This window comes from Siniperca chuatsi, linkage group LG23 (genome assembly GCF_020085105.1).
Source record: "Siniperca chuatsi isolate FFG_IHB_CAS linkage group LG23, ASM2008510v1, whole genome shotgun sequence".
Classification (NCBI taxonomy): Eukaryota; Metazoa; Chordata; class Actinopteri; order Centrarchiformes; family Sinipercidae; genus Siniperca; species Siniperca chuatsi.
In genome coordinates, this window is record NC_058064.1 from 19,738,432 (window position 1) to 19,756,674 (window position 18,243).

The 18,243-nt window shown below is 40.7% G+C and overlaps 1 protein-coding gene across 2 annotated transcripts in view; it reads right to left on the bottom strand.

Annotated features, from left to right (window-relative positions):
* The window catches only part of net1 (neuroepithelial cell transforming 1), a 40,197-nt gene that overhangs the window by 9,051 nt on the left and 12,903 nt on the right, over positions 1-18,243 (bottom strand). The window contains exons 1-3 of one of the 2 annotated variants that reach the window (XM_044187035.1): positions 17,141-17,169; positions 16,710-16,773; positions 8,388-8,450 (exon numbers count right to left, since the gene is read on the bottom strand). In XM_044187035.1, the coding sequence (XP_044042970.1) occupies positions 8,388-8,450; positions 16,710-16,773; positions 17,141-17,154 (141 nt within the window). In that variant the 5' untranslated portion in view covers positions 17,155-17,169. Of the gene's footprint in view, positions 1-8,387; positions 8,451-16,709; positions 16,774-17,140; positions 17,170-18,243 lie in introns of those variants that run through there. The other variant, XM_044187034.1, reaches the window with a different exon arrangement.

The following is an 18,243-nucleotide window of genomic DNA, read 5'->3' on the forward strand; positions in this document are numbered from 1 at the left end:
ATGCACACATGGCTGAGGGACAACCACACCTGAAGCCATGGATTCTACACACCCATACAGTTGGTGCACAAATGCACAGCAAAAAGTGGAGGTGGTAGGTCTGATGGAGCAGTTAATGTGGAGGTGCTGTAAGGCAGGGTGTCATAATGTGTGTATTTGTTTTGGGCAAATGGACAAGGCTGTTCATGGCTCTACTTCATCCTCCTGGGTCAACATGGAGGTGAGAAACAGGACACAGGCGTCATGCTGTTGCTGTGGGTGACAAAACACAGATGCTGATTGAGGTGTATAGATGTTGACACGTTTTTCTTTGGGTTTATTGACAGAGTGGTCAGCAGGGCTCATTGGCTGCAGACCAACAGGACGCTGAGTCTGGATCACCCACAAGCCCCCCCAAAAAAGTGGAGTGGGATCATGAATCAAGTGACTTCAGTATCAGAACAAATAGTATTTGAGTTTAATGTCAGAGATAAGACAGCAGAGCGAAAAACTGTGTAGACTGAGGAGTCAGAGAGGATCTAATAAAAAATGCATCTGTCTGTCTGTGTGTAGTCTATGTGTGCTTTCAGTTTTGCTGTTACTCACTCTGAATGGAGAGACCTCGGGCTGAATCAGCTATACGTCTGGCCCAGCCGCTATAAAAACTAAACACAACATGGCTCGACCTGCCTGGCCTCTTGGCCTCTAGTCACACCGAGCTGCAGCTGGAGTACAGCCAGGATTTACTCTCCAAAACGCGCACACACACACACACACACACCAGTCTGCGCTCAGAGTGGTGGAGTAGGATGAGTAATGCAGTGAGCGGCGAGGTCTCACCGCTGTCTAACCTATGCCGTGCCAGGGAAGGACTGAGCCTCGAGGCCTGACTGGCTGAGCTCAACTTAACCTCCACAGCAGCAGCAGTGAGTACAGGACAGGCAGAGCCTAATTACAGCTCTGTGTACGGCATTAAGCAGACAGCTCTGGGCAAAGAAACAGTGCTGAGTGCTGACTGACTGACTTAAAACAACAAGAGGACGAGGGGGGGTGCTGCTGCCCTCTGCTGATGGAGGTCAGCAGCAACAGAAAGGAGGGGTGTTTGACTGAACATTTCTTCTTTCTGGGTAGCAACAACTGACCTCAGATCTGTCGCTTTTTAATCGAGCCACTGTATTTGACTTTCCTACTATTTTTGAGTGAAAATAAATGTGGAAATGTACAGATGGGTGAGAAATGAAAGGAGAAACCATCATGCAGTGTCTCAGCAAGGTGTTGTTGCACAACAAGCCTCCAGAAGAGCTTCAGAGCTCCTTGGAACTCTACTGGAGGGATGACCACCATTCTTCCAAAACAGACATGGAATATGTACCCTTGCTGGCTTCATCTTCTTTTAAAGTAAAAACTTTTGTCATTTAGACAGAATTGTCAGTCATATAAATGTTTGTTATGACTTTATTCAGACATGACAGGACTGTTACAGAAAGAGCCACAATGCTGGCACGATATTTTGCAAGGTATTTGGTATTTTGCACGGTATTAATTTCTTGGTGTTTTTGAAGGAAGAGGAGTGTCTATTCTTTTCTCGCAGGCTGCATCTGGTCGATTTTAAAACCTATTTTGCTGCTGAAGCCTTAGTTAAGTGCGCAGGATGCTTGCCTCCGCTTCTCACAGTCAATCCCCTAATACATTTTCTCACCAGTTTCCTCATTTAATGCTATCAGATAGCACATTCAGCTGCCTGTGTTGTAATATCCAGCAGTGCACAAGCATAAAATAACAAGACACTAAGTTGGGACTCTCTTAATTACTATTTGCTCACATGCTGTACAAAAAGCGTTTGTTGGATATTAATTTATTTACATGAATGAAAATTTAAACTATAAGAAGGGAGACATCTGGTCTGATCACTATATGGTTGCACAAGGTTTTTTTTCCTCTTATCTGCACCGCAGGAAAAAGCCTGATCTGACATGAATCAATCTCCTCAACATCTTAAAATTGGCTCTTTCACAATGACTTGTGGTTTATTAAACTGATATTATTTTGTACCTAAGAGATGATGATTGAGTGATACATTTATCACAGTCATTTCAATTTATTTAGACATGAAACCAACATGTTAAACTGCCATTGCAGTTAGGTAATGAGGTGCACGTCTAAAAAGGGGCTGCGCTGCTCTAAAATCTCCCATCTGTGTTCATTTGGGTTGAAATCTGATGACTGTGAAGGCCATAACATATGATTCAAATCATTTTCATACTCATCAAACATTTCAGTGAGCCTCTGCACCCTGTAGGGAAGCATTTGTTATGTTCTCTTGAAAATGAAAGAAGTAGGTATTGATACTAGGGTTATGAAGAGGGAATCTAACAACATTTCTTTGCACGTAAAGCTCCAAACCACCACCCCCAGAGGGTTTAGGAGTAAGTATGTTTCTAAACAAGGCCCCCAGTTAGGGCGTGATTGAGAGATCTTAACTACCATTAATCTAGGAAGTTTCCTTTCTGAGGGCAAGGAACTATAAATACCTCCACTCCTCTGTGGCTACAATTAAATAAAGATGAAGAGACACAGAAGATGTAGACAGTGATCTAATCACACAATAGCCCTTAGAAACAATGACAACTACAGTTCTCAAACCAGACTAACATTCTTGGGTTACTCAACGCAGTTTTTTTTCTCTTTAGTGTTGTTTTGTCAGTGTTCACACACCCAAAGCAGCCCTGGTTGCTACCAAACACAGCGAGGTAACTAAGACTCAGATTTAAACCGCCTACGCTTTGTAGACAGAACAAACTGATATACTGATAAAGCTTCAACTGACAGACACAAATGTAAAAACATCATTTGCCAAGTTATTATTAAGTATTTGGTCATTGGCACAGACACATATGGACAATTCACACAAGGATGTTCTGTAGTCATGGCACAGGAGCGACAGAACAGCACTATAGTATAAGCATGCTAGGCTAACAGCCCATCAGCTGTGAGTTCATATCTGTGCTGTGACATCTTTCAGAACACACCTGTCACCTGCCCAGCACGCTGCTGTTAAACCAGAAATGCAGCTACACCACGTTTGATTTTTTTTTAAAAAACAGTCTATGGGCTACATACAGCAACCACCGTACCATTGTTATCAGCCCCCACGCAGCTTTTTACTGTTTACTAACCCTGTTTTCTGCTAAGAGAACTTCTGACAAGTCTGACCATTAAATGTACTATATTTGTAGTACCATTTTTTTTTTTTTTATCTCAAAAAGGACCACTCTCAAAAGTGACCTGCTTTATGCACTTCATCCTACCCGGTTACTTTACCATAGCTAGGGGGTTCAACCGAAAGACAAAACCATCCCTAGAGCCGCACCGCTAGCATGGCAAAAACTGAATAGAAGTTAGGCATTACTCTGCAAACCCAATCAAACATGCAAAATCATTTGTGATGGTAAAACCTTGAACTGTACTGCTGGCTCTAATGGTCAATACAAGTTAAGCTTAAATATGCTGCACTTGTTGTAATCTGCTACTGTAATCTGTTACTTTATATTTGAAAATACGCAGTAATATGCGTAATATGGGGCATTATGGACATACTGACATTGCTTTCTTTTTCTTATTCTCCATATGCCAGTGTTTGAGTACTGTAACTTTTACAGTCAGAATTATGGCCAGTGAGCCAGCATGTAATGTTTTTTTCCCCAAAATAAAAAAGATAAAAAATGTTATTTTCTGCATTTGTGTTGTTGCACTGAACCTAAAATTCAAGTATTTACTGAAGCGTACAGAATTGTGGGTTACCATTACACCCTTAATCATAGCTAGTGCTGAGACGATTAGTCGAGCAACAGAAATTTAATCAGCAACTATTATCATAATCCATTAATTGTTACAGTAATTTTTTAAGCAAAAATGCTAAACCTTCTCATGGAATTGCTGATTTTCTTTGTCATTTATCATAATAAATTTAATGACTTCTAGTTCTAGTCAGACAAAATGACATTTAAAAATGACACCTTGGGCTCTGAGAAATTGTGACAAAATAATAGGCAGACAATAATGAAAATAATTGTTAGTTGCAGCCGTAATCATAGCAAATCTTATAAACATTACACAACTGTGCAGGTGTCAAAGCTGAACACGCGGTGAGAACATCATATTGCAAGAATCTAGAATACTGATTTGGCGGTACTAATCACTGAAGAAGCTCAAGGAGAGTTCTCTTTAAGTGATATTTTAATGTCTCTGGATCATATGCAAAATGCTAGATAGTGTGTGATATGAATAATGAGATTTATTTTTTGGGTGACTTAAATATTGTTTGGAATGCAATGTGTTGTTCACTTAAAAATAAGCTGCGTTCTCCTGCAGATGCATGTCATTTGTCACAAGTCATAACAAAGCCATCAAGAATGTCCAAAAGTTGACGGCTCAGAAACATCCACTTGCATTGACCACATTTTCACAAATGTCATTGACTTAAGTTCAAAACCCGCGCCAATGCCAGTAGGATGTAGTGATCATAATTTAATAGCAATTATTATGATGAAATACGAAATACTGATCGGTCTACAGTTTTATTGGAGGAAGATCCTGCTTTGGCATTAAAGTTAGAAATGTTGTAGCTCCCTGGCTAGATCAAGAACTTAAAGACTACACGGTACAAAGAAACCAAGCTAAGGCAGTAACAATCAAATCCGGTGATGCATCTGATTGGAGAATCTAGTGCAAATTAAGAAATTATGTAACAAAGTTGGATAAAAAGAAAAGACAGACACACTATCAAGACTGAATTAAAAAGGATTATTTTGACGTAAGTAAGTAAATATGGAATTCACTAAAATTACTGGGCAGGAAAGCCAACACAACACCATCCTTCTTGGACACTGATGGAAAATTTCTCACTAGATCAACAGAAACCACTAATTATGTAAGCAAAATTTTCTGCAATAAAACTCAAAAAAATTCAAAAGAATTTTTGAATGTATGGACCCCGGGCATGAAACAGAAGGGCTTTCTACCAGGTTGATAAGGGACAAAACAATGAAAAATAAGTCGTGTAAATTTAAATCTGAAAAAATAAATATTAGTATAATAGAAAAACTATTAGTAGCCTTGTACGGAGACAGCATCAGTGGTGGATGATCTTGATGTGAAATTATTGAAAACAGTATCTGATTTGATTGCTCTGCCTATTTGTCATATAATTGAATTGAATAAATTGAATAATTAATTTGAGTTTGGGAAATTGTGTCTTTGCATTGGATTGGAAAATAGCTAAGATTATTCCAATATCCAAAAAACAGTAAAGAACCATTTTCAGGTAAAAATAGCCACCCAGTAAGTTTACTACCCAGTTTGACTAAAATGAAGGAAAGAATAACATAAAACAAATTCCAAAGTATTTCTTTAAAACTAAACACTGTATCAGCATGCGTACAAAGACTACTGCATTAACTCGTATGACTGATGACTCGATGAAAGAAACTGACAAGAAAAAGATGGTTGGTGTTGTATTGTTAGATTTTAGTGCAGCATTTGATATAATTAATCACAGGTTGTTATTGAATAAGTTGAATTGTTATGGCTTTGAACCATCTGCAGCTGCATGGATCAAAAGTTATCTTACTAACAGGAAACACACAGTATGTTTTAATGGTAGTTATTCTGAGGTAAGTGCAGTAAAGTGCAGTGTGCCTAAAGGGAGCTGTTTAGGACCGCTTTTGTTTTCACTTTTTACTAATGATTTTCTTATCATTTTGAATAATGCCAGCAGTGCAATGTACAGTATACAGATGATTCCACAATGTACACATCAGTGCCCGCACATCTGGAGAACTACAATAGGTCTTAAATGAAGAACTGAAATTAGTTATGAATGGCTATCGGCAAACAAATGAGTTAATAATGTAGAAAAGACTAAATGTATGGCGTTTGGAAATCACGCCCTCTTTGCACTTAACTATGGGCCAAGCAGTTACTGAACAAGTGACCGAAACAAAGTTATTAGGTATTATAGTTGACAGTAAAGTGATGAGAAGCATGAAACGCGCTAGGAAATTCATGCCTAGTAATTTGACAAAACAGTTGGTTCAAGCATTAGTCTTATCACAATTAGATTATTGTTCAGTAATATGGTCCAATACAACATAAAGTAACTTAAAGAGGTTACAGTTAGCGCAGAACAAAGCAGCGCGCATGACACTTCTCTGCCCATATAGAACAGGGGTTGCTACAGTGAATGGCCATTTGTCTTGTTTAAGTGTCAAGAACAGGGCGAGTTATTTTTTTTACTTTGTTTTATACGAAATATCACCGTAACTAAATCTTCAGAGATACTTCACAGAAACCTGTCGTTCTTCTCGGACAGACGTCATTATTTTACAAGGCAGTCATCTGAGGCTCATTTTTTATTGCCCCCATGTAGAACTGGTTCATCACAGAGAACAGTCACTTATTGAGCAATGGTGACATGGAATTCCACACCAGGATTTTTGACCACAGAAAGTAGTAAAACACGCTTTAGTAAAATGTTAAGATTGTATTTATTTAGTTAGATGGTCTTGTTTTTCTCCTAAAGAAGCAATATCGATTTATAGAGCTATCTAACTTTATTTATTTGTAATTAGAGGAGGTGCGTTGCTTATTGTTTACTTTAGATCTGTAAGAGGTGATAAACTGATGTAGAGCTATCTATTGTACTAGACAAATTTGAATTATTGTGTTGCTTCGTCTTGGTATTTGTTGTGAGTATGTGTTGTTGTTTTCATTGAAGTATTGTAAATACATTATGTGGATCCCAGGAAGAGTAACTACTGCTGTTACAGTAGCTAATGGGATCTAAACAAACAAACAAACAAACAAACAAACAAACAACAAAACTGAGATACTGCAAAAGACCAGCTTACTAAGACCATTTCTTGTAAATCAGATTTTTACTTAACAACTCCATTTGGAGTCAGAGCCAAAAGGCAGCAGTATACCAGCAGCCATATGGTTAAGGGATTTCTACTCTAACCGCCTCTGTATGTGGAGCAGAGTGTGCAGGGATTAGGCTGTGCTGGAAGAGGCTCAAAGAAAATAAAGTCAGAGCAGAACACTGAGCGCTGCTCTGATCTGAATCAAGGAGTGGCCCCTGGGACTCTCAATAACACTGTTCGAGCTTTGTTTAGCTAAATCAGAGCAACTGATCCGACTGGTTACAGAAGTCCGGGCTGTACGTCTGTGCTAATCCCTCTCATGTGGGCGCAGGACAAAAACAGCCTGAATAGAGACAGAATAGATGGAGAGAGGCCACGGGTTGATTCTAAACTCTTTGGTCCATTGGTGCTACCCTCAGCACAAGACAGGTTTTCAACCCAAATATTTCAAAGAGACAGCAACCAAAAATTAAGATTTTAAACAAGATAACATAACTTCTGTTATGAATTTGTGCTATATAAATAAAACTGAATTGAAAGAAAGGTAGTAAACTTTGAGACACTATTGTGCATACAATACACTTTCATTCAGATAACCTACATGGCTGTAGAATGTTGAAATACCCCCGAAGCTAATGATTATCATAACTAGGACAAGATCATCCTTCTCTGGAATCGCACTGACAAATCTTTGTCCGCATACGTGTAGGTGTGCTCATTTAACACCCACACACCAAATGAGGTATATTTTTCAACCCAGCCAGTCCTGCCACTCAGATCTCTAAATCAAAGAACCTGCTTTGGCATAACTAACAGCAGATCTCAACAGGCTCCTCGCCAAACAAACATAGGCTTTATCTAGATGTCTTCCAGTGATAAGCATAGTCATTTTGATGATGTGCTCTGAATAAACAGAAGGAGCACAGACTTCCGATACAGCACGACATCAGATATGGCCCCCAGTTTTCAGTTAAGCATCCTGGTGTTTCTGTTACCATCAGATGGTTCTTAACACAGTAAACAAGAGTAACCTGAGACAAAGCTACAATGGCTGAAATTGGCTCATTTCTGTTGTAATGCCTTTATTGTTTTTAGCCTCAATCGCACTTCTTGTCTTATTTGTCATTTTGTGAAATAAAATGAATGATTCACAAGTTAACCTACGACTGTGGACGGTGACTAAATGACTATGGAAAAATGTAGACCCCATTCAGTGACATTCTAAAAATGGGGTTAACAGACACCCAGGGGTCTTTGAAGCAGTACCAGGGGGCCCCAGCAAAACAAGAAAATGTGTATTCCTTAACAACTACATATGTTTTACTTTCCACACTGTGATGTGATTTTCATCTCAACTACAATACAATACAGATACACAACTTTCTATGCAACACCATATAAAAAACTAACACAACTTTACCAAAGAGTGTGGAAAGTCCTGGTTTATATAACCTGAAGTGGAGCTGAATGTCTGATGATGTGTTTTACCTTAAAGTCGAAGCTGCAGAGGCTGACTGCGTCGCTGTCATCCTTCTCTCTGCGCTTCCGCTTCTGTGGAGAAATGAACAGGCAGAATGTTAGCTGGAATCTTCAACACGCATCACTGGAACATGTTGCCGTGTCATTAAATATTCTTATAATGCAGAGTGTGAGGAGTCCTGTCGACCATGGACGCTCACACAAGTAGCATGAGTCTGGCATACACACTCAATGCGACGTTTTTTCAGATTTTACTCTCCCAGCTGTCTCCCCACTCTCACTATAGTAGCAATATAGATTGTTGAGCTCTCTGCCAAACTTGAACAGGCCTAAATACATAATTATCTCAGATAGGGATCCTCTGGGCAAAACCTTCTCAAATTCTTGGAGTCTGATGCATTTCTTTGGTGAGCCCTGACTGAAAAAAAAGAACTTTTAGAAGACTAAAAGAACCTTGCATATTGAAACAACTAACATGTTGCATAGATTTTCTTTGCTTTGTGCTGTAGTACACATCCTTGTCTGGGTGCCAATATGAGACTAACATGTAGAGCACTTTGCAGCTAACCTCATCCCCCGCTCGTACTTAGACCAATTATGCTTATTGCCCATGTAGCTCTATTGTAAAGCTACAATACACACTGCTAGAGGTCCTACTAGGAACAGGAAAGGGTTAATTAGGCAGCAGGACACTTTAACACCTGCATGTGGACTGTCAGTCAGTCAGTCAGTCAGGGAGAGTCAGTTAGCAGGTGAGAACAGTAGTCTGGCCTGTTGAAGCCCTGAGGAGCCCTGGTGGCCTCTGGGACCCCTGGGGCTCCAGTGCTGTGGGCCATTAACCATGGAGGCCAGACTGCTTCTGGCTGGATGCACAGAATGTCAAGACCTGATTGACCAGCGAGGTGAGGAGGGCCAAAATGGACACATAATGGTCAGGGGTGGCTGACGATGAATGACTGAGCTGTGTGTTTGTTTGTGTTGGGGCAGGGTGGTGGCGTAGGGCATTTCCTCTCTGGCAAGCTAACCTGTTTGTTTTCCCACATCCGTAAAAATTTAAGAGCTATCTGCTCAACACCTGTAAATATTTCTCAGTGTGCATTTCAGGTGGTGTTGTGACTGACATAACAGACATGAATAGCATGGTTTGTTCAAAGTTGGTTGCATCTCAGTAGGAGGCTGTGGACAGAGCGGCAGATAACAAAAGATTGTCTACTCACCAAACTTTCATTCAGTGCCTCAGCTCTCTCTCTAAATACATTTGCAAAGATTTCAAACAAACTTCTTTTACGTTGTCATTATGGCGTATTGTTTGCAGAATTTTGAGGAAAATAATGAATTTAATCCATTTTGGAATAAGGCTGTAACATAACAAAATGTGGAAAAAGTGAAGCGCTGTGAATACTTTCCAGATGCACTGTATGTGAGAAAAATATAACATTCAGACTAGGTTATGAAAATGTCGACTGAATAGGGAGACTAAGGAAAGCCTGAATAGTGGTGGTGGGTACAGACAAGCAGGTCAGCTGAAGTCTGCAGCTCATTGTCCATGAAGTGTGCGTGCTACAGTGAATGCTCCCTCCACGTTAAATATTGCCTTAAGCTCGGGTCTTACACATGAAATAAACATAAAAAAACGACACTAGAGTAATCTCTGTGTAAAAAACTGACACAGCGGGGAAAAGGAGAAGAAAATTTTCCTGAAATCCATCCATCAGCAGCCTGCAGATGAAATAACACACTCCAAGCAGCGACTTGTTCAAATGGGTGGGCTGGGTTCAACGTAAATACTCTGACTCAACAAACATGGTCCCCCTCTCTGCTCATTACACACACACACACACACACACACACACACACACACACACTGAGGCTATAGAAACTATCGCGACTTTGGCCTGGCTACTTTGTTACTCATCTGAGGAGACTTTGGATGTTATAAAAAAGGATGATGATGTACACAGACAACAGAAACACAAACAGCCAAATGAACAGCCACGAATGCTACACAAGTTTCAACACTTTCAGACAGACAATGTGGGGTTTTACTTTTCTGTCTTTAGATACCAGCCTGCTGATTGAGGCTTGTTCTGCTGTCTGCCACATTCAAACAATAACACAATTTCATATTACCATGATAACATGGGTTGGATGTTCAAAGAAGCATTGTTATGATGTCACAACTATACTATACAGTCACCGCCCCAGTGGCCGCAGTACGGCCCACCGTCCAACCTTTTTCTTTTGTTGTTTTAACTTTATTAACAACACAACACCAAGCGGTCATTGCTTTTTCGGTTGTGAAGGAAAGATAAATATTTTCTGGTTTTCCCTCTGATGTCCTCTGGCTGCTCTGCCTCTCCTCTCGGTAAATTGAAGAGATCCTTGAAGGACAGATAGCTTTACTTGTTGTTAAAAACCACTAACTACTGCTAACTGTAGCTGCGGTTATTAGCTGACTCTGCCCAGACTTGGAGCTCAGAGCACCAGCGCTTCCGGTTGTCCAAAGCTCCTGTACTAGAGGTGTAAACACCAACACACCGCGGAGCTCCGAGCTTCCAGTCCGGGCAGAGTCAGCTAATAGGACAGCTAGCTGCACGGCAGCAGTAGTTAGTGGCCAAAGTAACCGCTAACAACAAGCTATCTGTCCATCAGGAAACTCTGTGAATCACCGAGAGTTGAGGCAGAGCAGCCGGAGGACATCAGAGGTAAAACCAGACAATATTGTCTCCATAAAATATAATTCAGGGGTGCCCTGGTAGCTCACCTGGTGGAGCACTCGCACCATTTACTAGGGCTGGGTCCTAACCACAGCGGCACGGGCCCTTTGCTGCATTTCATTCCCCCTCCTACCCCCCTTTCCTGTCTCTCTTCAGCTGTTCTCAAATAAAGGCATAAAAGCCCGATTTATTTATCTATCTATCTATCTATCTATAAAATTCAGATTCACCAAAATCAGCGAGTAAAGTTATAGTGTGCTATAGTACAGTTAAAGTGTTTTTGTACTGTGATCAGTGAGGCCTGGCCCCCAGAAACACTCCGCTGCGGTGTCTATCGCTTTTTCCAACCTAATTCTCGTCTCATTTACTCTGATAAACAGAAAATTGATCACATTCAGTGCCCCATATTGCTATTTACAAAGCTACGGTAGCTGTCATATGCCGTTGAGCACACCGGCAAGAGGATGAGGTTGCTGCCTAGTCTCGCATACACAGACCACCACACTTCATTTTAGTGCTGTGCCAGCTAGTTGCTGCCCACTCCTGGAAGTTGGCCAATCAGAAGAAAGTGGGCTGTTAGGGAAGGGGGCCATAAAGAGACAGGTACTAAAATGGAGTGTTCAGACAGAGGGTGAATAGAGGTGCTGGAGCAATGGACAGCATGAAAAAAATAATGTGTTTTGAACATTAAAGCATGTAAACATTTTCTAGTAGACACCCAAAATAAAAGTATGAACCTGAAAATGAGCATAATGTGGGGCCTTTAACTCGTACAGTTTGGTGAAACGGAAGATAAATATTTACTGTATGACAGGAAGAGGTGGAGGAAGAAAGAGAGAGCTAAAAAAAACAAACAAAAACATGACAGAGAGCCTTGTTTGTGTCAGCAAATCAAATGTAAACATTAAAGGCTTTGGCAGAGTTGCTCGTGTAACAGTTTGAGGCAGTTGACGTACGTAATGTCATCCAGAATTGCACGGCATTGGCACACATTCCTGGGACAGTATTTTGTAAAGTGAACGAATGTGAACCTTTCCCTCTCAATCGTTGAGATGGAGGCTAAATTGATTCCTAACGATAACCTTCCAGAGTTGTAAAATCCTTCTTCATAGTATTATAAAACACTGTGGAGTATTTTGGCGTCTGATAAGCCTTAAAACAAGTGGCTCATTTTTTTTAAACACAGTGCCATGTTCATGTCTGAACTACAGATTAACCTTTTAGTCGATCAACAGAAAATTAATGTTAATGATGATCGATTCATTGTTTAAGTCTTTTGTTAAGCTAAAATTAAGAAACTTTCCCTGGTTCCAGCTTCTCAAATGTGAATATGAGGTGTCGGTGGGGGTCCGGGGCCTTGTTGATGAGGCCAGCAGCAGACGGAAAGAAACTGGCTTTGTGGTGTGAGGTTTTTGGTCCTGATGGAGAGAATAACTGCATGTTTTAGACTCGAGGATCTTGTGTCTCCATTGAAGTTAGATCAAACTGAACAGACATGGTCACTGACTGCAGCATTACAACATACATTTATGATCCCCTGTCTTTAGCCTGTAAAACATCAGAGAGCTAGTAAAAACAGGCAAAAATTTAATTTTACTTAACACGTGTTATCAACTATTAAGAGGCATGAGTCCAAGACATTGAACAGCTGCAATGCAACAACAAAGTGCGATGTATCTGCAGAAGGATGATACAGCTGTACTAGGTTCTCATTAAAATGGATGAACATCCACTAGAGAGCAACACCTTGGATGCATTATGTGTTATCAAGGGTTCAGTGATATAAATTCTGCTCTCTTTGAAATGTTGAAGAATCTTCAGACAGTTAGTGGTTAAAGAAGTCCGTCTTAGTTTGAATATAAATTGCTGTTGATACTGGCGAGGCCTTCCCACAATAATTATCAATGTTTGAGTGAAAAGCCTGACGCGACTCAGCAGCTGACAGCCATATTAAAATCACATCATCTGATTAAAGCTGGAATGTTGCTTATCAGACAGGCCACTCTTGAGGCTGACGTTTCTGGCCGCCTGAACTTGTTGCTTGTAGAGACAGAATAATCAGAATCTGACTCTCGCTGTTGTTAATTAGCGTCACATTCCACCAAATGGCAGTCTGGTTTGATCTGCTCCACCTTGGCATTGGGCTGGAAACCTGACTCACATTCTCGCCATGACAGAAAGCCCCTCGAGGCCTCGTACCTGATGTAGTCAGAGAATGTACCAGGCGCCTGGGGAATTCTCGCCTCACCTGCTTCCAAGGTTTGCCTATGGGCCAATGCACCCCCACCTATACCTAGTCCTGCTCCAGCCAGGGCTAAAAACATTCCTCCTAACCACTTCAAAGCCCAGAGACCTGGCTAAACTTTATTCAAAGCCTTGGCAAAACCGTCAAGCTTAAAGTGGCAGGGTTAAGATAAGAGGGGCAATGAGACAAAGACACTTCCAGGATTTTTTTTTTTTTTTTTTTTTTTTTTTTTAAAATCGCTCGCTGTTTGATAGATTTATAAATGGCAGATAAAATGGGTGGGAGTGAATTGAAAGGGGGAGCTAACGAGGTCCACATGGTTTTTGGTGGATGAGCCATGTTTGCAAATCAAAGGCAGTAGGCTGGCACGAGATAAAGAGCCATTGGCCTTCTCTCGCTAACCCTGCTTTTATTTCTCCTCCTCTGCCTTCAGATGAGCAATGGATTGTGTTTCAGGCAGCTGTAAACCCTGAAATGCCTCCACACTCGTCATTCTGCTTGCCATCTAATCTGTTCGCTCTTTTCTGTTTCTAATCTGCTCTTCTCATTTAAGGCTGACTGTAAACCACCAGCAGGCCAGTCTATTAGAGACAGCAGCGTTTTGTAGGCCATTATGTTCCTCTAATATGGAGGGATAAGAAATCGGAGCAGGCTGGATTTCCTTTATCCAACATTTGGCTACATGAACAGGCCTTGTTCAGCCATGAGGGAGCCACATAACAGTCATCATAGTTCCTCGGTGAGGTATTAGAGGAAAATACACGCTCTGTGCTGGGAGTTGCCAAGGGGAAAGCTAGCCTGGAATGTAGAGCAAAGTTTATAGATTTCATTTCACTGATAGCGCTCTAAAACCAAGGTATCGTGCTGGTGATTACTATGAAGGTTGACTATAGAGGCCAGATCCAGATCTTTAGCAGCCCTTAGTGAAACAAGGCCAAGATTTTGGATGGGTAGTACTCTCCACGGGGCAATGACTTTCCAATTAGAGCTGCACTTGCAACAATGCAGTCATAGAGCACAATAACTTGAAATGTCACCGTCATACCTTGTGTCAAGAAGTCTGTAAATCTCAAACAGTGCTACAGGCGCTGATTGGTGCCAACAACCATTGTTAAATGCAATCTTTCTGCCGGCTCCTTAACCATACTCAGACACTATTTATCAGGCTGGATGAAGTTACTGTATAATGTCAGAGTTGTTTTTTTTCAATTTTGTATTTTTCTTTAATATTTCTCCTTTTCTTGTTTTATCATTTTTCATACACTCATACTCATTATCAACACACATTATTTGCACAAAGGCATGCCCACAAACTGAGCACAACCCTCACCTGTAATCAGATATCTCAGCCACATTGTTACATAAAGTAATTTTCCTGTGAACATATGCATAATAACAATAACAATGTAATAGTCTTGTTTTCCTTGTTCTGTGTAGCCCCCAACATACCTTTTTTCACTGATGCATTGAATTTTTTCTTCAAATTAATAAGCATTTATTTATAACTTGGGATGTCCTGAGTCAATCCTAAGGATCGGTATCAATACGGGCATATTTTAATGGATCAGTATTGGCTAGAATACAGCCGCTCAAAATCTGATTCTTTCTTTACTGTACTCTTCTGTGTTTTGTAACCTCAGCACCCCCGTGTTGCAGCGTGTGAATGTGAAAAATTATTTGATTCAATTCAATTTCATTTATATAGCACCAATTCATAACAGTTATCTCATTGCACTTTTCCTATAGAGCAGGTCTAGACTGTACTCTTTATAATATTATTTACAGAGAGACAACAATTCCCACTATGACCAAGCACTTGGCGACAGTGGCAACTGATCGCACCAGTGAATGACTCTTGTTCTGACACTGGGGTTGGCAAAATACACAGATTTGCTAATCTCCAACGGTAACAAAGCAGTTATTTCTCCTCTCTTACTAGCAAAGTACAATGTACAAAACATTCAGCAAGCAGCTTCTCATTTTTAGCCGGCGCTGACCGTCGTTTTCACCGGTTAAAATGACAAACACCACCAGCAACAGGTCATATCAGCTGTCTAATGTCAAATCCATTGCATTCAAAACTTGGCTGTTGATGGGTTTGTGTGCTCTCTGCAAGCCGGTGTCTCTATTCAGCCAAACATTGTTTATGAAGGTAAAAGAAGCTCTGTATCTCTCTGTAACACCACTATACAGTGGACTAACAAATCCGGCAGAGTGGTACATCTTTTCTCTAGAGGATCACGTCACGTCGGTTTCAGGAGTTGTATTCTCTCAGTTAAACTTTCATTTATATCATATCTATATTTTAAGCTTATAAACTTTATAGTTTTGAATCGGGCCCTCAAGTATTTGGATCAAGTAGCTTGTGCAAAATAAGGTGGGCAGAATTTATAAGGCCACAGCAGTTACACCAATGTGTCGGATACATATTTAATAAACTTTACAGGTAAATATAGGTATCGTATCAGACTTGTATCGGCAGAGACCCAATATTAAAAAGGACTCTGACTGGGATCGGGGCCAAAACACCTTGGTCGGGAAATACATAACATCACCTGTTTTGTGAATTGAGGCCCACCCACTTCAAATCAGTGAGAAGAGCCCTTTGAAAAACAGAAATACAAAAATCTCTAGTGTTAAATAACCAAAACTGTTGTAATTTGGCAGAATATAGTATGTCCATGTAGAACCCCATCACTCGTAATAAGAAGTTGATTGAGAAAATAGGTTTTCAGGGCACACTATGTCTTGTTGTTCATGTATTATTTGGTTATTTTGATTTGTTGAAAAAATGCTAGTGCTTGTGGGCAATCATTGTGTTTTACTGCTACGACACTGCCCCCCCCCCACACACACTTTCACACCCCAAAAGATTTACTTTCTTTAGTTAGAGTTAGAGTTATAAAAGTCATACATTTTTGACCAAATGAAATAAACATTAACAGAGCCAAGGGTACAACAAAAGAATCTATTTATCTTTGGGGGATCTATCTTTGGTGAAAATGCAGAGGCGAGATTTAAAGCCAAAACACGGGAAGCGGTGCTCAAGTGTACTCCCAGTTTGCACGACAGGACAGAAGTGAGCCAAAAGCCAGCTTGGAGAAATGGGCAGACAGTAAATGTGTATAAAAAATGCATACATCATGCAAGTACTCTATATTGTATATAAAGTAAATAAAACTCTTGCTGCTTGGCACTTGATGTCTTGGCTATGGACCACCTGGCACATTTCTTTTTCTCTTTCTGCTGACAGTCACCACTCTGCTGTAGGTTATTTTGATTAGTAATAAACTCGCCAAACTATGTGTTTGTGTCTTGCAGGTGGCTTATTATGATCTGCAAACTGGGAAATATGAGGCCTGTACTCACCAGACTGAAGTCCCATTGTGGTCCTGGGGTGAGGAAGGTGAAGGAGCTTCCTCTTCGCAGTGACCTGAACAACAACAATACCAGAGGGGAGGGTCACAATTACAACAGAACTACAATGCATCCTCAGCTACAAAAACCAACATCTAGAGGGCCTGCACCACTGAGTGTGCTACTTTGTCCTGAATGCCATAACAAAAGGTAATCCCTCAAAATCCACCACTGTGAACAAACATGACTCAGAAGCAATCATGAGAATATTTAAGAAGCACCAGATCAATTTAAACCACCAGTGGAGTCCACTCTGACCTAAAGTCCCAGTCAAAGGGTGAGTAAAGCTGATGACGAGGGTGAGTTCAAAGCATTCATAAGAGGGGAACTGTGACTCAGGGAACAGTGGTGTCCTGAGAAAACATTCACCTCCCATTACCTACCACAGCCTAAGCATGGTGTAGCCACAGCACTGTCCTCCAAGTCAGACCAGGACTGACAGATAAGGATCCTTCCAGTCAGGGAGGGAAGGGGTAGATGACCCCAGTCCACTTCCTCAAAGCCTCAACAACCACAAAGCTGTCCTTAGACCTAAGACCCCTGTGAGATTTGAAGGAGGAGTCCTTTATCCCACACCTTCCTCCCTCCCAAAGATTTGGACATAGCCCTAATGTCTCTTTTTGTTGGGATTTTCTGGCAGGGGACAGCTTTGCTGTTTTTTGGGCCTCCACAGTGGGGCTGTACAGACTGAACACTCCCACAAACCAGCCATACATACTATGAAACTTATCTTGTGTGATTGTCAAAGTATTACAAGGTTAGGCCGGGTAAGGCCACATTAAGGACAATTACACAAAACATCACGCACAGTGAATGGATGGTTACACAGCAAGAAGAACATCAAAGCAGCCCTTCAGATCTGTATTGTACCAACAATAAATTAAATTTTTATTGAAACACTATTTCACGTTGATGAAATACTTTCAATGAAAAGTGTGTCTCACAACTGCCGTATAAGGCTAAGTGACTGTGCAACTTATGAAACTAAGTACTTGACACAGACTGCAGAAAGAGGGAACTGTGTCCTGTTATATAGCATTTATCGGTATGGTTTTTGTTGATAAAAAACAAAGCCTGAACCTTTTTAAAAATGGACATCATTGGTGGGCAGAATTTGTGTCACAAGTTTTAAAAAATATCAAGGAAAACTACATTTCTAATGAATGCAGATACCACAATTTAACTCATATGAAAATGCAAACAAAAGATGAAATGTTAGGACATTGTGGAGTATGTTTAAAGCAACTATCAGGCAACAATAGTGCATCACACTCAGCAGAGATGACAGCACGATGAATCAAAATCTCCTACATTGCTCAGCTTTCATAATCCAATCTGGGATTTACACAAGATCATAAATGGTGTCAGAACAGTTGATAATATTGAAGATGTATGTCTTGGGGCCTTAGATGGCGGGACCTAAAAAGGCATCAGCATCCGGAGAATGCTGAGCTGCCCAGAAACACTTGTTCTGTGTGTGTGTCCG